Here is a 21,878-nt window from a genome sequence, read left to right as displayed (position 1 = left end):
TCACGATCACAAACATCGCCACTGCAGCTGCTGAGTCGATCGCGGCTCACGTCTCAAACTCAAACATGGCGACACCACGGCTCGGCTCTTTGTCGGGCACAGCAACCTCGTCCCGATCACCCACGCCGGCGGGACATCGTCGCTCAGCACACATCACTGCCTCTCGCAGCACCTCGGTCGAACCAGAGGCGTCCACTCGACAACATGTGATTGCTAGCTTGCAATCGCACAAGCTCCACCTCGTCCTGTCCGAGATTGCCGCTGTCACATCCGCAATGCGAAAAGCCACACGTTGGAACGCTACAAGTTCAGCCGCACTCGCTCGCCTCACTTCGTACAGCTACTCTTCTGCTCCCATTGTCCAGGCCGCTACGACAGAGCAAATTCAGCACCCCACTCAAGATGGTGTCAACTCTACTTCGGCAGCGCACGTCGCTCAAATTCCCAGTGCGCACATTGCGCTGAGAGGAATGCAGAGAGGATCGACCACCGACATGGCCTCGAGCTCTACTGCAGCTGCTAGACGACTCGGCTTGTCACTTGGCGTCGACGGCAAGTCGGATGATCCCGTCAGCCTGCTCACTGGCTTCGCGACCCTCAAAGCTCAACTGCGCGCTTGCAACACCTTTTCCACCTTTCCGCTCCCCACACTTCTGGCTCCCTTCCTCAGAGTCATCCTCAGCCCCCGTACCTCGGCTCCCGTCACTTCGGCCGCACTTCAGGCCGTGCACAAGTTCCTCGTCTACAACGTCGTATCCCTCTCAGCGCCCGGTGCACAGATCGCAGTTGCAGAGATTGCCCATGCCACAAGTCACTGCCGCTTCGAAGCTTCCGAGGCCACGACGGATGAGCTTGTTTTGGTCCGCATCCTTGCGGTCATGCGTGACCTTATTTGCGAGCCTACGGACTCAGACTCTGACACTCTCATGCCAACCGGTATCGATGCTTCGCAAACTAGACCTCCCCGCACGCTTGCGGATTGTCTCGGCGACGACAGCATCTGCGAAATGATGGAGACCGGTTTGTCCATGTGCTGCCAAACACGTCTTTCCGAAGTCCTCCGACGCACAGCCGAGCTCTCTATGACAGCAATGGTGCGCACTCTTTTCAGCCGCCTTCCGCTCCTCCCTCCCTCTACCGACGAATTCTTTGCGTCTGGCCCCGGTGGAACCGAGCCCGAGCCGGAGCACGCCACGCTCGCCGCCGATCCCGTTGGAGAAGACGCCGAGCTCGATGAGAAGAAGCGTCGAAGAATGACCATGCCCGATCCTACCAGCAACGCCTTCCCTGCCGCCGCGGCTCAAGTGCTCGACCAGCTGCGTGAGATAGGCGAAGAAGAAGAAAAGCAGGAGGCCACAACATCGCAACAAGAGGCGCACGGTACCGCTTCCGAAAACACCACAGAGTCCAAGGATGACAATGCAGATGAGCACGAATCACAGTCGGCTGCTGACATTCAGGAGCAAGAGCAAGCCGCCGCTGTAGGCGCGACACAAGTCGAACCTACACCAACGCCAATCCAGATCGAGCCTTTCGGTCTACCGGCCATTCTCGAGGTGTGTCGCGTCATCGTGTCGCTTCTCGACCCAAACAACCTCCAGCACACCAACACCATGCGCAGACTTGGCATGTCGATGCTCATATCTGTTCTCGAGACGTCCGGTCGATCGATCGGCGACTTTCCTTCCTTGCGTGCCCTCATGCAGGATACCGCCTGCAAGCACCTCTTCACCTTGGCGCGCAGCGACGACACGATCCCGCTGTCATTGAGTCTGCGCACCCTCTCCACCTTGTTCGAGACCATGCGCGAGCATCTCAAGCTGCAGCACGAGCTTTTCCTCAACTATCTCATGGATCGTCTCGCTCCAACCTTCCCTCTTGCGCTCGAGCCGTGGAACGAACGTACCTTTGACAGCGTTGCCAAGCGCACGATGTTTGCAGACCCTGTCTCTCGCACAGCCACTTCTGATGCCAACTCGTCAGCCATCCAGCTCCAACCGCCGCCCCCTCCAGCACCACCTGCGCCACCACTTCCTAAGGATTCGGAGCGTGCGCCCGCCACGGGAGAGGCTCGCGAACTCTATCTCGAGACCTTTGCGCTTCTCTTCCGCAACTTCGACTCGGAACGCTCTGCCGAGTATCTCGTCGATCTCTACCTCAACTACGATTGCTACACGGACTGCGACAACATGTACGAGCGCGTGCTCCACTTTTTGTGTCGCAGCATTCATGCTGCCAACCCGCAGAACCCGTCTCAGCAGGATCCCATCCAGCTGTTTGCACTCGATGCCCTTCTCTCCTTTATCACCGCCATTGCGAACCGCGCCGAGGCGACGCAGGGTACATCCGCCGATGCAAATGCCGTTCTTCCAGGCGGTCTCACCACGCATGCTTTGGCGCTCCAAAAGGCAAAGAAGGCCACCATTTTGGATGGTGCCAGTCGCTTCAACGCCAAGCCCAAGGACGGTCTGGCCTTCCTCGAAAAGGAGGGGCTTCTCGACTACGACGATGCTAGCTTGTCGCGCGAGGAGCGCATCGCTCGATTCCTCAAGGAATGTCCGCGACTCGACAAAAAGCTTGTCGGCGACTACATCGGACGTCCCGACAACGTCAAAGCGCTCGAGGCCTTCATTCGTCTCTTCGACTTCAAAGACAAGCCCATCGCTGAGGCGCTGCGTGAGATGCTCGAGAGCTTCCGCTTACCCGGTGAGTCACAGCAAATTGAGCGCATCACTCAGACTTTCGCCTCGACCTACTTTGCAGCCAAGCCAGAAGGCATCGCTACAGAAGATGCGGTCTTCATTCTTGCCTATTCGGTCATCATGCTCAACACCGATCAGCACAATCCGCAGAACAAGCGCCGCATGACGGTGGACGACTACCGCAAGAATCTTCGTGGTGTCAACGGCGGCGAGGACTTTGCTCCCGAGCTCACGGGCGCTATCTACGAGAGCATCCGCAAGCGTGAGATTGTCATGCCCGAAGAGCACGCCGGGCAGCTTGGCTTCGAGTACATCTGGAAGGAGCTGCTGCGACGCTCGCGGACTGCCGGCACGTTGGTCGCCTGCCACACCACCGCCTTTGATCGCAGCATGTTTGAAACCAGCTGGAAGCCCATCCTCTCGAGCATCTCTTTTGCCTTTTCCACCTTTGCCGACGAGTACATGGTGGAGCGCGCCATTTCTGGTATCCGCCAGTGCGGCATTCTCGCATCCGAGTTTGGCCTGATCGAGGTCTTTGACTTTATGGTTCACACCCTCGCTAGCGCTACAGGTCTTTTGGACAGTTCAGTGCCACAGACGCTCACGAGCAACCCGACAGTGGAAGTGGAGAACCAGCAGATCACTGTCAGCCCGCTCTCGACGCGCTTTGGCGTCAACTTTAAAGGTCAGCTCGCGGCAGTGGTGTTGTTCACCATCGCCAACGGCAACGTCGACGCCATTCGCACCGGTTGGTCCGACCTGTTTGAGATTTTCAAGAACCTGTTCGCACACGGCATGCTTCCCTCGTCCATGGTGCAGATGGAAGACCTTGCCGACGGACTGGTGCCCATCCCGCTCAAGCCGAAAAAGATTCCAGGTCCTTCACCTCAAGATCCTCGTGCTCAGGGAGGCGGACTGTTCAGCACGCTCTCATCGTATTTGTTATCTCCGTACTCGAACAGCAACGAGCCGGCTCCCTACGAGGCTACTCCCGAGGACATAGAAGCTACGTTGAGTTCGGTCGACTGCATCGCATCATGCCGACTCGAGGACTTGTGGCACCAGGTGCTTCATCTGGACACCGAGTCGCATCTATGTGCCGTGCACTATTTGCGCTTCTTGATCGAAGCGCTCACGGTCGAGAAAGTGCTCTTCCGCGAGTCGAGCGGCTGGCACACGGATGGAACGTCGACCCCCAACAGTGTGCAGCATGGCGGCAGTAGTGGTACAAATGGCAAGGACTCGAGCAAGTTGCAAGGGGCAGCTGCTTCTTCGTCTAGCAGTCTCGCCGCCGGTGGAGCTGGTGGGACGCAAGCCTCGTTGGCAGGCGGCTTACCGCTGAGCTACGATCCGCGTGTGCCATTCCTTTTGGAGCTCTTGACGCACATCGTCGCCTCGTCCCCGAGTCAGCTGGTGGCCGAGACGTGGCCCTGGCTGTCGGAGCATATTTCGGCCGTGTTGCGCAACGCCAAGTCGTATCACCCGATGACGGTCGAGCGCGAAGTGGCTGCGCTGCTGCGCATCATTAGGTCCGCCGCTGCTGAAGAGGGATTGCGTGATCAAGTCTTTCTGGCACTCGATCTGTTGCGTGAGCTGCCGGTGGAGATCCGCATTTCGGGATCGAAGCAGCTCCTCGCAGGGCTCACGCGCATCTTGGCATCTCATCCGACGTTCGTTCGTTCGCACACCGAGTGGAGCCTAGTGTTTGCGCTCATTGCCGACAACTCGAACATGCGCAATGCAGACTCGGCGCGTCTAGCCTTTGAGACAACCAAGGCCGTTGTTGCCGGAGCCGGGGTAGATGGAGCGTCCAAGCTGTCGACGGACAACTTCTTACCTGCTGTGTCGCAGCTGGTCGACTTTGCCAATGGCGCAGACACGAGCGCGTGGCGCAACATGATCCTGCGCGAATCGCCGCAACGTCGCACGACGCTGACGGAAAAGAAGGAGATGGCCGAGGCAGAAAAGGTGCAGCAGGAACGCGGGGTCGAGGCGGTCGAGCTGCTCGAGTCGCTCAAGAGCGAGATCCCGCGTTTGATCTCGGCGGAGACAAGTGCGGACGAGGCGTGGAGCAAGTACTGGCTGGCGCTGCTGACGGGGATCGCACGACAGTGGATCAATGCGTATGCGCCGGTACGCTCTGCTGCGGTTACACTGTTGCAGCGGGCGCTATTTTCGGGCGAACTCATCTCTGGCGACGATGCTGTGCCAACGCGGACATCGATCATCCGCGTCGTCTTTTCAGCAACGCTGTTCCCGCTCATCGAAGATCTGCTCAAGCCTCAAGTGTATCAGATCGACCCGCCTTCGGCGGCCAACAAGAACGGCGGAATGCTTGAAATCCGAATTCGCGCCTCGGCTCTCATCTGCAAGACGTTCCTGCATCTCATGCCGCGCCTTGCGCCCTCGGAGGATGGGGATGGGGAGGAGTTTGAAAAGTTGTGGCTGGACGTGTTGGATTTGATGGACCGCATGATCAACTCGACCGGTGGCAATGCGGGGCGAAGGAACCCGTTGACCGAGGCGATGCCGGAGAATCTGAAGAACGTGTTGCTGGTCATGTCGACGTCGGGGCTGTTGTCGGCGCCGGAGGCGGGGGCGGGAAGGTTGCAGACGAGGTTGTTCGAGATGACGCACGACAGGCTGCAGAGGTTCTTGCCTGGATTGGTGGAGGAGGTGTTCAGGCCGGCCACTGCAATTGCGCCACAGGCAGTTGCGTCGGCCGAGACGGAAGGGGCGGGAGAAGGGAAGAGAGTAGAAAGTGGGGCGGCGGCGGAGTGAGTTTTTGCAATGAATGTTTATTCTTCTCGTCGCATCAGATTGTGAGGCGGAGAACGCAACATCGAGTTCAAGTCGGAAGGTGGTTTTGCGTCGCAGGTGTTTGACCATCGTATCGCGGGGACCATGAGCCAAGCCAGCATGGAGGAGACAAAGCACCCTCGCTTCACTTTTGGGTGTACCACATTGCACCCAGCTCTCGCAATTTTGCCATCGATGATGAAGTTGTGAAGTGTCCATGTTGTGGCAAAGTGATTCCAGTTTGGGATTTCTTCGTTCACATGGAGGCCTTCACACGGAGGCCTTCGGTATACAGTTCGGCAGACGTGGCCAGAAGGCTGATCTACGCAAATTTGTCAACCTCGTCGAGCCAATGCCAGGGAACGCTTTGACTCCGACCAAGGCTTTCGTCCCAAATGCAAGAGCAAAGCAGCGTCACGAAAATGCTGAGACAACCGCGCTTAACGAAGGCCAAGCTCGCGTGTCCCCGTCCAGCACTCTTACGTGCAGGACCTCAGGGCCATTCATATGGATGGCTCGGTCGTCATCCTAGCCGCCAGACGTGCCGATGGAGCAGTCTCCGGTCCTTTGAATCGGTCGCCGCCTCTTGCTATCGACCATGATGATTATGACAGGCCGCTTTCCGTCCCTGCACGCCGTTTAACAACGTCTTCCAAATTGCGGGTGAAGATGAGCCTCGCGTGATCCCTGTTAGTCCAACTGCAATCAAAGCGAGCTCCAGATTTGCCGGGGCGTGTGAGCCGCACAAAACTAACCGACTTCCGAAACCGGCGAAAGAGAGAGAGAGAGAGGCGTGAGTCTGTGAGATTTTGAGACACCGCCAACGCACCATGCAAGAACACGGTTGAAGCACGCGCACAAACCTGGGGCAACTCTTGACGCCCATTTAACTCGGTCTATTGCTCTCTCTTTCTCTCTCTCAGAGAGCTTGTTTCATTGAGGACACTAACTCACACTCAGACTTGCTACTGCAGTTCTATTCGGAGCACTTGCCGATCCAACACTCCCACGGTCCTTTGTTTCTTGCCTTGCATTCACCACCATCCGACCGAGCATCGGACTGCCCCCCCCCCCCCCCCCCCCCCGACAAGTCAATCGAGCGGTCGATTCCGCTTTCGTTCTCTGCGCTGCCGCGCTGCGTAGGATCAGCTCAACAAGCCGCCTTCATTCGCCTGCGATCTCTCAGACCATGGCCAGCTCCTCTTCCTACCGCAGGTGGGAGCCAGTTCCCAAGATCCTCTACGGCCTTGCAACGCACCCCTTCTCGCCAGAAACGGATCTGCTCGAGTCCTCTACCATCCCACTCGAGTCGTTACCGGCAGAGTTCATCGAGAACCTTCAAGAGAACCTGATCGCACTCGAGCTTGGAGATGAAGTATACGCTTTCGAACAGCTTGGCCACTCCGACGTCAGCTGGTATCGAGGCTATGTCGTCTCCAACAACCGTCTTCCCACCACAGCAGCCAGCGCCAGCAGTCTTAGCGACTACAGCACCTTCCATGCGCTCGGTCAGCAGTCCAGTACAGCCGTCGATCCAGAGCCTCAGGTCTACGTAGGCGTCTTTCCTACAACGCATGTACACATCCGCGAGCAGCTTGACGATGCCGAGATGCGGCTGGCTGCCGTGTACGAACATGCGCAGCAACTTGGTGTCGTGGGGGCCAACGCACCCTTGCCGCGACAAAGAGCACAGATGGAGACGTTGCCCGAGGTCGACGAATCCGCATCGCTGCCATCTAGTCCAAATCAGCCGCCAACCGCCCAACTCTCTTCCATAGACGCTAGAAGCCAAGAGGTCGGTCTCAATGGCCAACTCGTAGAGCGTCCACCACCACCGCTGCCTAGCCTCAAGTGCGGCGACGAGACCATCTCGGGCGTGCACGAGCCCTTGGTCGACGAAATCGCCTGTGCTTTGCGCGAATGGTCTGCGCTCATGTACATCTACCTCGGCCACCGCGACTACGACCTTCTCAACACCGTCAAGGATCAGATCGAGGTGCTCTACATGGCTCGCAAACAGCTCCTCGCACAGACCCTTTCCGCCGAAGAGGTCAGCAAGCTCAGGAGAGATTGCGTTGCTCGCCTCGTCAAGGCCAATGTAGCCCAAGGGCTGGATGTCATCGTACGCCATCCAGGTCGTGGTGGTCTCGTCGACTTTGACATCAACAGTAAGGACGCCGATCCCGACAGCTGGGTCAGCGGCATCCGTCTCTTTGCTCTTCAGGCTGCGCTCGCCTACGTGGATCAGCAGGACGACTCGGCGGCTACCGTGGCGCGTGGCGGCATGGATCTCTCCGCTTCCAACGCATTCGGCATCACTTCACCAACGACCACCAGCGCAGGTGTACTCGCAGGCGTCTCCAACGATTACTCGCGCAACGGGGCCAGGCAGGGCTCAGTCGCTACCATCGGCACCCGGGGCAACGATCACAACTCTTCTGCCTCAGCTGCCGGCGCCAAGTACTTCCACGTCTTTGTGGATCTCCGTGCCTTTGTTGCCACTCCCTGTACCGCTGGCGAGGTCGTGGAGCTCTACTTTTCGCTCTACAACCGCGCAGAGTCGCGTTTCCTCACCGAAGAGTTCTGCGTCATCCTCAATCACCGTGGCGTGCCTGCCAGAGATACGAGCGGTAAGCTCAGCAAGATGCGCGCGCTCTTCACCGAACTCAGTGCCAGCGACATGCAAGATCTCAACGTCGTGTGCCGCATTGTGAGGAACGGAGGTATGCGCGTGGGAGAGATCAAAGCGACTCCGCTCGGGGCCGCTGGACAGGACCAGCCACCGGATCGCATCGATACCTTTGCCGACCCTTCTCTCGCAAATACACCGTCTTTCCGAGCCAAACGAATGGTCGGCGATCACTCCTTCCGCAGGCCTTTTGGATGCGCCGTTCTCGAACTTGGACAACACCACCACTTTCAAACCGACGTCGCCTCGTCCTCCACCATGCGCGAACACGTCATGCCTATTTTTGTCCCCGTTAACGAAGCCGCCTTCAGCACGCTCCACCAGGACATCATCGCCTCCAGGACACGCGAATTCGAGAAATCGCCACGCGCCGACATGCTGGCCGTCAACATCAAGGTCTTCCACGGGCAGACCTCGGCCGTCATCCGCGAGAACCCTTCGCTGCTTCAAGACACGCCACCGACCGCGCGCCTCGGCTTTCCGGACGTCGTCTTCCCTGGCGATCTACGAAACGAGGCCTACATCAAGCTCTGGAGTGGCGAGTTCTTCCCTTCAGGAAACAAGATGGCCGGCAACGCGCTCAGAAACATCCAGGTCTCGGCCGAAGTGCGCACACGAAACGGCCGCGTCGTCGAGGATGTCATTTCTCGCGGTGCAGGCGAGTCGCTGATCACGCAGTTCGATAGTCTCGTCTTTTACCACCAAAATGCTCCCACCTGGGGCGAGCTGATCAAGTTGCAGCTGCCTCACGACATTATGGAGGACTGCCACCTCTTCTTTTCGTTCCGCCATCGCAGCACCAAGGAGGAGCGCGGGTCGGCGGCAGCAAGCAATGGCGCGCACCACGGACCCATTTCTCAGTCGTCGTCGTCCGCGGCCGTGTCGAGGCCCTTTGCCTACGGGTACCTGCCTTTGTTCGAGTCCAATCGCGCCTTCATCCCGGATGGGAGCCACACCCTCTTCCTCTGGCGCACCTCCAGGCCGCCTGGTCAGATCGGTCCGGATCTTTACTTTAACTTGCCGCCCGTCACCCCAGTCGGTCGAAACCTGCACGATGTGGTGCCATCCAGTCTTGCCTCCACCGTGCAACCCCTTCGCGACATTCTCACCCTGCGCACATTCCTCGTCTCAACCAAATACTCTCAGAACGACATTCTGCTCAAGCTGCTCAACTGGGAGCGCCTGCTCGTCGACGATTTCGAGGAGCTTCGCAGCGTGCTCAACCAATTCACGTTTGTCGGCGAAGTCGAGATTGTCAAATTCTTGCGCGACATCTTTGACTCGCTATTCGGCATCGCCACCAGCAGTCGCAACAGCCGCGGCGAGCTCGACGATCTGGTGTTCAATGGCCTCGTCACCGTGCTCGGGATCGTGCAGGATCGCCGCTTCAACAACTTCCGCGCCACCCTGGATGTTTACATCGAGCGTCATTTCAAGTTCACCACCGCACACAACAAGCTGATCGCCTCCATGTCCAAGCTGATGGCCGATCCCTCTCGACCCGAAACGTCCAAGGACCTGCGTGCTGCTATCAAGGTGTGGCCCTATCTGTTCAAGTTTGCCATTCAGAGCCGCGAGAATCAGCGAGGCGATCGCGATGTGGGTGGAGGTGCCGTCCTGGACCATCTCGAAGCTGGCTTTAAGCGTGAGCTCGAAGGCCTCCTGCAGAGCATCAATCAGCTCATGAGCGCCACCAAGCCCTCCTCGATCATCGGCACTCAGACGCTTGCGCTTCAGCACTTTGCCGGCATCCTGCCAGATCTGGCGCGCGTCTTTACTGCTGACGAGCTGGTTCGCACGGCGACCGCCTTTGCCGACAGCGTCTTCATCACAAAGGGCAAGATGGTCATCTGGAAGCTGCTCCACATCCTCCAGCTGACACAAGGCCCGCTCTTTGAAGAGCAGGCTTCGCGTTCGCAGCTGATCCCCAGCGTTGTCCGATGGATCAGTCCTCATCTCGGCTCTTATGACGAAGCTGCTCATGCGTCGGCCAATGCTCACGAGAATGCTCGCGATGCCGCTAGAGTGTCCTGGCTCGAGGCGGCGCGACTCGCTGTCACGATTTTGGCCGTGATCTTGGACCGATTGCAGGTCAGCTTAGCCACCGGCTCCGGATCGACGGCAAACGGCGCACGCGTTGGCAAAAAATTCCGTCAAGAGCAGGACGATGTCGACTATCTGCTGAGTATGTTGCCCAAGCTGCTAGAGACCTATCGCGAGCTGGCCAGTCGAGCCACTACCAGGACTCTCGAGCGCCATCGCGCTCCTTCCACCACGCCCTCACCCGTTCCAGTGATCTTCCCCTCCAGCTACCCGTTCCCGCTCGTCGCCAAGCGGCCGCTGGGCGAAGCATCCGTAGTAAGTGGACCCTCGTCACGTCGAAGTCGCCGACGCGAACGCGCCGAGTTCCTCAACTGTGGCCTCGTTGAGATCAGTGCCGTACTGATGGTGCTGATCGTGCTCAGCCCGAGAAAGCACCTTTCGAGCTTCCTCGACGAGGAACGAGACCTTGGGGGCGATGAGCGCGCGTCCAAGATCTTGTTCGACTTCTTCGAAGTGGCCACCTCGATCCTTTCGTACGAGGCTTTTCCGAGCACTTGGCTCAACCTCAACATCTTCAGTCACCAGATGGTGCTCAAGATGGCGGATCCGATCGCTTCCATGATGGTGCGTCACTACATTCCGTCAGCCGAGCACAGCGACAGCTTTGATACGACGCTGTGGCGGTCGTGCCTCACTATGGTCTTAACGTTGCTCTCGAGCGACCAGCTCGTCATCGAGCAGTTCAAACCACAGAGGCGAAGGGCTGTGTGGCGACTCGCCGGCGACATTCGAGGCGAGGGAGCCCAGATCTTTGCCAAGCTGTGGACATCAATCGGGTGGCCGGAAAAGGCGGCAGAGGAGGTTCACGAGGACGGAGTGAGCCAGTCCGACGAGCGGATGAACACGGGTGGCTTCCAGGTACAGTTTGTGCCCTCGCTCGTCGAGCCTGTCCTCGAGCTGTGCCTGTCGCACCATGACGAGCTCAGGACGTGTGCGGTGCGCGTTCTGGCTACCATGATAACATCCGAGTGGCACCTCAACGGTGACTTTACCGTCATCGAGGCCGAGATCATCGACAAGCTCGACATCCTCTTCATGACGCATACCAAGGGCGACGAGATCTCACGAGCCTTCTTTATCGGTCAGCTGCGCGCGCTCTTCGACAACCCTAACGTCGACGCCGGTTTGCGCGAGCAGGTCAATGCGTGCCTGATCTCAGTGAACCGCTTCCTCGATCTGCTGCTGAGCGTGCGAAGCTTGCCTTTGGAGGAAGGCTACGAAGACGACCGCATCGCCGGCACACTAAAGCTGCTCGGCTTCTTGCGCCAGGCCAACAGGGTGTCGGCCTTTTCGACCCATGTGCTGCGACTCGTCAATCTGCATTTGGAGAACCTCAACTACGTCGAAGCAGCGCTCACGCTCAAGCTGCACGCCGATCTCCATTCGTGGGATATGGACAGCTTTGTCGATCCGATCCCGGACCTCGATCTGCCGCGCCAGTCCCACTTCGCTCGCAAGGAGACCCTTTACATGCTCATCCTCGACTACCTTGGCAAGGGCCAGGCTTGGGAGATTTCGGTCGACATCTGCCGCGAGCTTGCACAGCAGTACGAGTTCCTTTCGGTAAACTACACGCGCCTTGCCGAGGTGCTGCAGCATCAAGCCAAGTTGTACCAGAAGATCGCCAGCGAGGAACGCTCCTTCCCGGCCTACTTCCGTGTGGCATTCTACGGGCAAGAATGGCCGCCTTCGCTGCAGTCCAAGATGTTCGTCTATCGAGGACACGAGTGGGAAAAGTTCACCGCGTTCTGCGACCGTCTGCACGCCAAGCATCCCAAGGCGATCCTGATCAAGAGCGCCGGTGTGCCCGACGACGAGGTGCGAGCGTCCGAAGGCCAGTTCTTGCAGGTGACGGCGGTCCAGCCGGAACCAGATCGTTCCAAGGACATGTTCACCAACGCGGAAGTGCCACCCACGGTGCGAGCGTACTACGAGAACAGCGGGACCGACCTTTTCTCGTTTGTGCGGCCGCTCAACAAGGCCGGCGCTGCGTCGTCGGAGCAGTGGGTTGAAAAGACGTATCTGCGTTGCGAGGATGCGTTCCCCACGGTGCTGCGACGCAGCGAGGTGGCTGAGGTGTACGTGGTGGAGATCAGCCCGCTGGAAAAGGCGCTGGAAGATGTCCGTGCAAAGACGGCTGAGCTCGAGACGTTGGAGAAGAAGTACAACTCGATTCGCAAGGTTTCGACGGGCAAGATCAACACGAACCGACTGTCGATGGCGCTCAACAGCGCTGTCGATGCTCCTGCTGACGACGGCGTGCCCATGTACAAGCGCACCTTCTTCGACTCGGAGTATCTAACAACACACGCGGATCAGCAGGAAGTAGTGGAAGAACTCAAACAGGCTATCGACGTGCAGGCGGCGGTGCTGTTCCGGTGCATCCGACTGCATGCTCAGTTGTGCCCGCCCGAAATGAAGCCATTCCATGAGACACTGGAGCGCTTCTTCATCCAAAACTTCAGCGAGGAGATTCAGCATCTGGACCTTGATGTCAGGAAGCTCGAAGGGGCAGGCTCTGGCTCCTTTGAGCGCACGAGTGCCGTCGGCGCAGGTGGAAGGAGTATGGAGGAGGATCCGAGGCGGTCGCCGGAGCGCACCATGAGCCGGGGCTTTACGACGGGCATGGGTGCGATTGACCGCGCTGCTAATGGGGCAGGCTTCTCCGCCGCCGACGAGGGACGACAGGATCTGCAAACGAGCGCCCAGACTGGCTATGGCCGACGTGGCAACGCAGTCCAGTCACCATTGCAGCGTCACATAGCCTTCCTGACGCGGCAGGCAGACCCATTGACGCCAGTCAAGGAGGCCCCCACGGCGGCAGCGCCCCCCCTCCACAACGCCATGGCTCGATCCGACTCGAACAACTCGCTCACATTCGGCGGATCCAGCTCGTATGCGGATCGATCCGTCACGGCATCCGGGAGCAAGGTCCTGCCACCGATCTCGGAAGATATGCTGGGCGGCGTTGCAGCCATGCCGAGTGCTGCTCCCGCCGCGCTCTCGAACGCGGACCACACCATCTATAGTGGCACCAAAGGGCCCATGTCCCGACAGGACTCGAGCTACTCGGTTGCGGATCTGGGCTCAATCAGAGGCGGGAGCACGTCGGCGAAGCCACCCTCGAGCCAGGGGCCTGGGAACCGACTGAGCAAGCTCATGGGCGGCGTTGGCAGGCGCAAGGCTTCTCACTCTTGATGCGGTCACGGCGGGAATGCTGTAGAACAAGCAATTAACTCTAGTGATGTGGAAAGGAAGATGACGGCTTCGTGAACGCAGCTGAAGCGACTGAAAAGTAACCTTATGTTCGCAGCGAATCCATCGGGTCGTTGTCCGATCATGGGAGAGACGGGAGATGAGTGAAGAGGCAATACCTTCAGCTTTGGCGAGACAGAAGAGACACACTAAAGCCTGCGCTTGGGCTACTAGCACGTTGGTCTCCCTCTCGAGCTGCGTCCTACACCTGTCAGCGAACGAGAGATGGAAGCCAATCGCAGGAAAAGCCTCTTATAGCGTGGCTCTTCAGGGGATGAAGCGAGTGGGGAAGCCACAACCGGTGGTGTTCTCGGACGTTGTCTGTCTCACACAATAGCTTCATTGCGAGAGTCGGGACAAGGGAGCGTGAGAAGAAAAGGAGAAAAAAAGGTTGGCCCCCTGCAAGGTCTCGCTTAGGCTGCAACTCTCTCTCGCTTCTTGCCAGTTGGTACCACAAAAGTTCACACGCGCCTCAGAGAGGCTCAGAGCGGCTCAGAGCGGCGCAGAAAGGATAAGATGTCCCCGCACTGTTAATCTTGGCGTCTACAAGGTTGTTGATGGCGCAAGCGGCGCATTCCTCTCGCCCCACAGATGGCGGATCCGAAAGGAGTTCCTGGGCGTAGAGGCACATCTCACCAAAGGCTCGCTGCGGCTGCTGACGACGAAGAAAGCGAGCACGGAAGCGAGAGTGGAGGCGGTAGACTCGAACTCGTGCGCTAGTCTTCTTTTGTCGTCACTTGCACAGTCATGCAAGGAATGAAGTCGTGACAGCGCCGTTTTGGAGAGGCGCTACCTTACGACCTTACAGATCCGAACCTTGGGACCAAGAAGGATCCAACGGAAGGCGGATGGACAGCTCGGCTTGCATCCGAAAGAGCGGTTCCAAAGATAGAGACGAGACGGGACAGGCACTCTACCGTGTGCGGCGGACCTGCAAGAACTGCAAGCTGCAAGGCATCGCCGTCTCATGATCAGAAGGCGCAGCTCGAAACGAGTTGCGTCGATACAGCGTGTGTGTCAGAGCGGGACCCTTTTTTTCCTGGAGCAAAAGGAACCCTGGCGTAGATGTTGGAATGTCAAGCACGCGACCTCTGCCTTTTTCTCGTGCCTGTCAAAAAGAAAGCCAAGATTTTCAAGACATTTTTCTTCTTGGTTTCAGTCGAAAAATCAGAAACCCTCGTCCCCAAACGTGACGCCTGACCGGATCACAGAGAGCAGCGGCAGAATGTAACCCCTCTTTCTTGCCTGTCACACAATGTCTATGGAACTTGTGCGAGAAGCTCTAGTGCGGATTTTACGATTTGTGAGAAAAGGGGAGCTCAACGTGGAACAAGGCATGAAAAGTCGAGAACTTATTGAAGATTCGGGCTAAGCTGATCATTGCTCGATGAATGCCTCTTTCCGCTCGATGCTCGTTTGTTATGCAGGCACACGCAGCAAGCAGAGTGCAGGCTGCAGAGTGGATCATGAACAAAGCGAAAGTATGTGTGTCTCTGTCTATCTGTGGCTTTGCTGCATCAGAACGGATGTGTGCGTCGAGGTTGCATGCTTGCACGGTTGACAAAGGGAGAAGCGAAGGCGAGCAGGCGTGAGAGATTCAATTTCGATTCTTTTTTTCTTTCCAATCAGCGCTCGTCGGTGCCGTTGCCGAACACACAGAGAACGCAGGCGGTGGCAAGCAGAATGGGGTTTTGAGGCATTTGCTCAAGCTCACGTTCAAGCTCAAGATTAAAAAAAATCGAGAGATTTCGCATTCTCGAAAGCTGGAGATAGTCGAAGCCGAATCGCATGCAATACGCAAGCCCAACATGAACACCAACAGGAACCGAACCGGTCAGAAAAGAAAGAATGATGGAGAACCCCGACAGACGGAGAAGGCAAGTTCGGATCGCGAAATGCCGGATTCCGCTTTGCAATTTCGACGAACCTTCAAACGTGTGAGAGTCTTGATTGTTGCCACAAGGGCAGGCAGGCAGAGAAGGCAGGCGAGCACCATTGTCGTCGTCGTCGGTCGAGCATTGTCCGCTCCCCGCCCATCATGGCGTGCCGACACGGTGCTGACACAGAGTGGCTACGCGGAAGTCCTTTGTACATTAAAGCCCTTGTTACCACACTGCACCCACGCACGCGACCGCTTCTCTTCTTTCGTCGCTTCTTTGCCTTCTTTCTTCCCGAGGTCTTTTTTAAAGGAAAAGCGCTTTTGCGACGCCTAGGACCCGCTAGGTAGAGGGTGGCTTGCTCTCGTTTGCATCTTGCCCTTTGTTCATTGTTGTGAACCACTGAAGAACAGTTTGGGATCCAAACCACGCCACAGGACTGCACATCGGCGGATTCGGCAGCCGCTTCCCGAGCAACCGTATGAACAAAGAGATGCACTGTCGGCAATACAGATGGTGCAGTGGATAGCGTTGAATTCGGAGCCTTGAATCTCTCTATCTGTCGGACTTGGACCCAATGCAGGTTGGGCTTTTGTTCCCTCGTTCGCATCAGATAGGAATTTGATAGTCGTCGGTCGCCCTAACCGTGGGGCCTATTCTTCTTGCTTTCTTTTACACTGTTGGAGAAGAAGTGCACGCAGGGAAAGCAGAGTAGTTTTCAAGGATGTTATCAAACTTCTGTCAAGACGGCCAAAGACGGTCAGGAGACACCTGCGAGGGCATCGGCTCCATTCCGAGTCTTAGACTCGAGTCTGTTTAGCGACCTGCGAGTCTGAGAGTGAGGATGGGAGTGCGTGAGAGTGTGACCATAGCGCGTCGATTCGACGACTCGAATGCTCGCCTGATGGCTGCATTTCTGTGGTTCTGTACGCACTAAGTTAAGTCTACGACTGGTCACCTCCTCGCTTCGCCCTGTCTTGGTATGCGGCCCTCGCTCTCCTCTTCTTGTCCTCCGCCCTCCTCTCTCCGCTATCCGCTCTCGGCCTGCTTTGCAACTGCACGCTGCCGTTCGAGCAGCAAGCTTGCATCGAGTAGCAAACCTTTACCATTGTCGCCTGTCCCTGTCCCCGTCGTTGTCCCGTTGGTCTCCACGCAGTTGCACGAATTCCTTCTCGTTCCCTTTCGGCGGCTTCTGAGTGAGACTCGCGCTCTTTTGCTCCCTCTCCTGCCATCGCTGGCTCCACTCTCCCTTCTATCATCGCACCTCGACGCTCCCATCAGCGAGGGCGATTCTGACGCCTCGCTCCCTCCCTCCCTGCCTCTCTCTCTCTATCTCCCTTTCCACGGCATCGTCACTTGGTGATCGTTGGCCCAGACGATCCTCACCGCCTTGCACACCAGGCAACCACCCTTGCCGTGCAGCAAGACCATGTTCCGCACCTAATTCCCGACCTTACCATCCCAACCACGTCCATGAAGCACCACCTCTCTTAGACAAGCGCTTAAGCTCGTCAAAGCCGCCTGTGGTTCCTTCCAATCCAGGCGCCGCCGCGTACAGACACCAGCACAGCACCATGCCCCGCCCCCGCACCCCAAAGTCGCTTGCCGAGTCAAGGGACAATACCGGCGACGAAAGCGACGCTACAATCGAGCCTGCAGCCTCTGTCCAGACCAGACGCGCCCGCAAGCGCCCTGCCCATCCCGCTCGCGAGGGCTCCGCAGACCATGCTGCTTCACCGCTTGCTTCGCACTCTCCGTCCGAAACAGAGGACAGGTCGGCAAATGCGGCAGAAGCTGAGCGCGGTGCTTATGCCAGCCGTCACCGCGAGGTAGAGCGACGCTCCGCTACTGATACATCTCGACCCGCTCCTCTTGCCGGCTCATCGGCTTTCGAGACTCCCAATCAAGCGCGTGAGCGACTTACCATGATGCAATCTGATCCATCTCAGAGCAGCAGCGGCAGTAGCAGCAGCCTTGTTCGCTCTAGCTCTTCCCTCCGCTCCGCACGCAGCACACGCTCCGCCATCGAGAACCGCCTTGCAGCAGCAGCAACAGCGGCAACAACAAATCAAACGGCACAGAACGGTCTCTGGAGATCCTCTTCCATGGCAAGGGACCTTTCAAGCCAGTCCTTCTCGTCTCGCTATGTCGACGAGATGCTGTTGGAGAATCCAACAGACCCTACCGATATTCGAACAGTTCCCGCTCAAGGCTTGTCACAGCAAGCAGACAGCGATCCACTTTGCGCAGTTGCGGGCCAACTGACGATCCGCTCCCAGAACGTCTCTACCCAGCCCCAGACACCTTCTGCATTCTCCGCGACCGCACCCATGGCTCGTACCACTAGCAACATGTCTCCACCTCGGCCTACACGCTCCTTGCCTCGCCGCCGAGCTTCCGCACGCACACAGAGTCGACCCCTACTCTCGAGCTCCAACGGCGCTTCCTCCTCTTACGCGCTCCGATCGCGCTCGACGTCGAGCTCTAACGTCCTCGCGTCCAGCAGCTCCAACGCCAACATCCTCGCATCTAACCAAAACAACCGTCAGAACTCGGCCACGGGATGCGTTCCGCTCGGCGGGGGGTTGGATCCGTCCTACAATCCACCCTCTGGCATGTCGACGCCCCGGACGCCGCTCGCCGAGATTCCGCTCTGGCTCGCCGATATGCGAAGTGAAAGTCGCCGGAGCAGCACGAGCTCGGCCAGCTTCATGGACAGGGAAGACATGCTCGGTGCACCTTGGACCGTCCCATCGCGCCATGCCAGGACGGTGTCCATTTCATCTTCCTCGGGACCATCTAGTCCAGGCGCCACCCGCAATGGCTCCACCTCACCCGTCGTGCCCTTCCGACGCTCATTACGCGAAACAAGGCCACGTCAAAGTGACGAAAATGCCCGCGTCAGCCCCTCTCCCTCCTACTTCGGCGAGTACGATGCGCTGCCTTCGCCCTCTGCATCCTCGTTCCCAGGCGAGATGACGCCTCTCGACGAATCATTCGACCCGAACACAAGCTTTTCATCGAGCATGATTCAGCCGGGAACATCGTCTCCTTCGACCGCTTCGACGCACTTGCAGCAGCAGCAGCAACAGACCTCGAGTCCAGCCATGTCAACGCGCAGTCGAACGCTCAATCGTGCTGGCTCCGTTCGGAGTCGAAGGTTAACCAATGCGCTCAACACACCCGTTGCTGTCGATGCACTTGGCTTGCCGTACGAAGCGGTGAGGGCACAGGCTCACGAGCCACAGTCGGCTTTCCACCAAGCACGGTCGACGGCACAAGAAAGGCGAACCCGCAATGCTGATGCGCAGAGGCCTGGCACCACGCTACTTGAGCGTCGTGCCGCTACCGCTGCCTCTGGTGTAGTGCCCGTTGCATCGCAGAGGGCAGCTCGGACCACAAACCGGCCTAGCTCGAGAACTATGTCGCCAGCACAGGGAACCAGGTCTTCTCGACGAAGGAGCAATGCTGAAGAAGATGAAGCAAGCTTGGCACTGGACACGAGTGCGCTGGGACCTCACCCAGGCAGTCTGCCGCCATTACAAATTCCCGGTGCCCGTCTGGCTCGCGTTGCTGGGATGACGACAACGGGAGGGGGCGCGCCGCCCACACTCAGCGTAGCATTCCCTGGACTTGCGTCGGAAGCGCTTGCTGCCGACGCAGCTGGCGGGTATGGTCGACACGCTACGCAGCTCGAGCCTGTTTCGCCCTCGGCATTCTCGGAAATGACGAGCTTGACCCAGGGATCGACGGCGTCCGAGAGCATGAACAGTGCGAATGGCATGCCTGCCACTCCCTCATCGTCCGGATCAGCTCTGGACGGGTTTGCTTTATCAGCCATGCCCGATATCACCGTGCTTGAAGCCGGTGCTTTCCAATCGACTCATCGCGGTCGTAGCACCGAGGTACATGCCACGTCGAGCATTGACAACGACGACGACGAGTCCGCTTCGATCCGCGTGCTGCGGCAAACGGGGTCACCGCGTAAGAATGCTTCCACCACTCTTGAGGCAGGTGTGGCTGAAGATGCCTTTGGTCTGCAGCTTCGCCCTCGGCCATGAACGAGAAGCATATTTACCTGACACGCCACCTACGTAGCGCATAGTTGCAAGTTTGGATCACTTTCTACTTACATCGCATCTCCTAGCTCTTTCTTAACTCTCTGTCTCCGTTTGCATTTCGCAATCTGTATTTGTACCATTGTTCGTCAAGTCCTGACCCTTTTATTCACGTCTAGTTGACACCCTCGGAATCGAGTGCATCCTGCATCCTGCATTCAGCTTTGTTGCGATTGATGTGTGCGACGCTGTAGCTCAAATGAGAGCTCAGAGAGGTGTAATGGGCGACAGCTTTGACTGCGAGAACAAAATTTCGCCAAAAAATCTCCCAACGTGGGGCTCGAACCCACGACATTCAGATGTACTCCGAGACAAACTCGGAAACCCTTGCATAAGAGTCTGACGCTCTACCGACTGAGCTAGCCGGGATGGACTGTTAGTGCATGAACTCTACATTGCGTATATGAATGCTGCTGCTACAATGTTTGAGGGCTACGACGATCACGACAGAAATCGTGAAAATCGTCGGCCAAAGTGAGCTGAGTCGGCCAAATTAGCGAGTGCTGCTGCTCGTTTGGTCGCGTTGGCTTGTTCGCGGAGGTGCCGCTTTCCGAGAAGAACAATTAGGTCGCCGTTTTGACTTTGTCTTGCTTTGCACGCCAGCTGCAACGGACAAATTCATTTCTTTCGCATTTTACAATTCGCATCTCATCGCATCATCCACTTGCTATCCGCACTCCATCTCCCTTCTATTGCCTCGCTCTCGTCGACGACGTGGTGATACAACTGCACCTTTGACAGTCAGGCACTACCTACGTTGCAAACACGTCCCGTAGCCAACTTCGATCGTGGCTTCGCTCGACATCAGCACGTCTTGATTGCAAGGTCCAACGACCTCTCCGCATCTATTTGGCCATCGCTCATCGCTTTGCGTCTCCTTTGCAACGAGTCTACCAGACGTGTTCCGCACCGAAGCTACGCCGTCGCATCTCCATCTCGATTTGACGATCCGAACGTGTGGCAATAAGGGGTACAACGTACGTACACAGACATCTCATTCGCATCCCACAAGAGTTGCTGTCGGACCATTCCTCTTTGTAACATCTTTCCGGCATCCGCGCGACCCTCGCTGTATCCGGGTCTAGTAGTATAGCGTTCGACTGCAGGACCAGCATCATCGCATCTCTCCAACAACCATGTCCGGCGGAACGAGCTGTGCGAGGGTATACCCTGGCGCAAACGAAAAGTTTGGTCGACCTTGGTGGGATTACGACAATCTCGCAGTGCAATGGGGTACACAGGACAATTACGAAATCCTGCGCAAAGTAGGACGCGGAAAGTACTCAGAGGTGTTCGAAGGCGTCAACATTGCTTCGGCGTCGGGTGTGCCGGAAAAGTGCATCATCAAGGTGCTCAAGCCGGTCAAGAAGAAAAAGATCAAGCGAGAGATCAAGATCCTGCAGAACTTGGCGGGTGGTCCCAACATTGTGGGCCTCTTGGATGTGGTGCGCGACCCGCAATCCAAGACGCCCTCGATCATCACCGAATACATCAACAACACTGACTTCAAGATCCTTTACCCGAAATTCACCGACTTTGACGTGCGCTTCTACATCTTTGAGCTGCTCAAGGCGCTCGACTTTTGCCACTCGCGCGGCATCATGCACCGCGATGTCAAGCCACACAACGTCATGATCGACCACGAGAAGCGCAAGCTGCGCCTCATCGATTGGGGTCTCGCCGAGTTCTACCATCCATACACCGAGTACAACGTGCGTGTGGCGTCGCGATACTTCAAGGGCCCCGAGCTGCTCGTCGACTTCCAAGAGTACGACTACTCGCTCGACATGTGGAGTCTGGGATGCATGTTTGCCAGCATGATCTTCCGCAAGGAGCCCTTCTTCCACGGACACGACAACTACGACCAGCTGGTCAAGATCTGCAAGGTGCTCGGCACGGATGAGCTGTACGCCTATCTGGAGAAGTACGACATTGATCTGGACCCACAGTACGACGACATCTTGGGACGATATCAGCGCAAGCCGTGGAGCCGTTTCATCACGTCGGAGAACCAGCGATACATCTCCAACGACGCCATCGACTTTTTGGACAAGTTGCTGCGCTACGATCACCAGGAGCGTCTTACGGCCAAGGAAGCGCAGGACCACCCATACTTTGAACCTGTAAAGGCGGCTGCTGCTCGTGGCGAGGTGGTTGCCAGCTGAGGAAAGGGAAGACGCTAGTGGTGGATTCATCTCGCGGGTTCCGGTGCAAGCCTCGTCTCAGCTTCATGGACTTCAGATCATCTCGATTTATCTCTCCACTATTGTGGCTGCTCTTGCCCACACGTCTGTCTTCCTACAGTTGATCTGTGTTTCTTGTCTCTAGTCATGGT

General features: G+C 57.5%; 4 protein-coding genes across 4 annotated transcripts; all 4 read left to right on the top strand.

Moving 5' to 3' along the window:
- Positions 1 to 65: 65 nt before the first annotated feature.
- EX895_006025 (uncharacterized protein) lies at positions 66 to 5,483 on the top strand (the record flags this gene model as incomplete). The annotated part of the gene is made up of 1 exon (XM_029886617.1): positions 66 to 5,483. The coding sequence occupies one exon, from the start codon at positions 66 to 68 to the stop codon at positions 5,481 to 5,483; it is 5,418 nt and encodes a 1,805-aa protein (XP_029736930.1).
- A 1,207-nt stretch (positions 5,484 to 6,690) lies between these two features.
- On the top strand, positions 6,691 to 13,491 carry EX895_006024 (uncharacterized protein; the record flags this gene model as incomplete). Its single annotated transcript, XM_029886616.1, has 1 exon — positions 6,691 to 13,491. The coding sequence occupies one exon, from the start codon at positions 6,691 to 6,693 to the stop codon at positions 13,489 to 13,491; it is 6,801 nt and encodes a 2,266-aa protein (XP_029736929.1).
- A 3,508-nt stretch (positions 13,492 to 16,999) lies between these two features.
- Positions 17,000 to 19,486, top strand: EX895_006023 (uncharacterized protein; the record flags this gene model as incomplete). Its single annotated transcript, XM_029886615.1, has 1 exon — positions 17,000 to 19,486. One exon carries the CDS (start codon positions 17,000 to 17,002, stop codon positions 19,484 to 19,486), a length of 2,487 nt encoding a protein of 828 aa, XP_029736928.1.
- A 1,193-nt stretch (positions 19,487 to 20,679) lies between these two features.
- On the top strand, positions 20,680 to 21,708 carry EX895_006022 (uncharacterized protein; the record flags this gene model as incomplete). The annotated part of the gene is made up of 1 exon (XM_029886614.1): positions 20,680 to 21,708. One exon carries the CDS (start codon positions 20,680 to 20,682, stop codon positions 21,706 to 21,708), a length of 1,029 nt encoding a protein of 342 aa, XP_029736927.1.
- Positions 21,709 to 21,878: the final 170 nt, after the last annotated feature.

This window comes from Sporisorium graminicola, chromosome SGRAM_8 (assembly GCF_005498985.1).
Source record: "Sporisorium graminicola strain CBS 10092 chromosome SGRAM_8, whole genome shotgun sequence".
Lineage (NCBI taxonomy): Eukaryota > Fungi > Basidiomycota > Ustilaginomycetes > Ustilaginales > Ustilaginaceae > Sporisorium > Sporisorium graminicola.
Note: the sequence above shows the minus strand (reverse complement) of the source record. Positions and strands in the feature narration are given on the sequence as shown.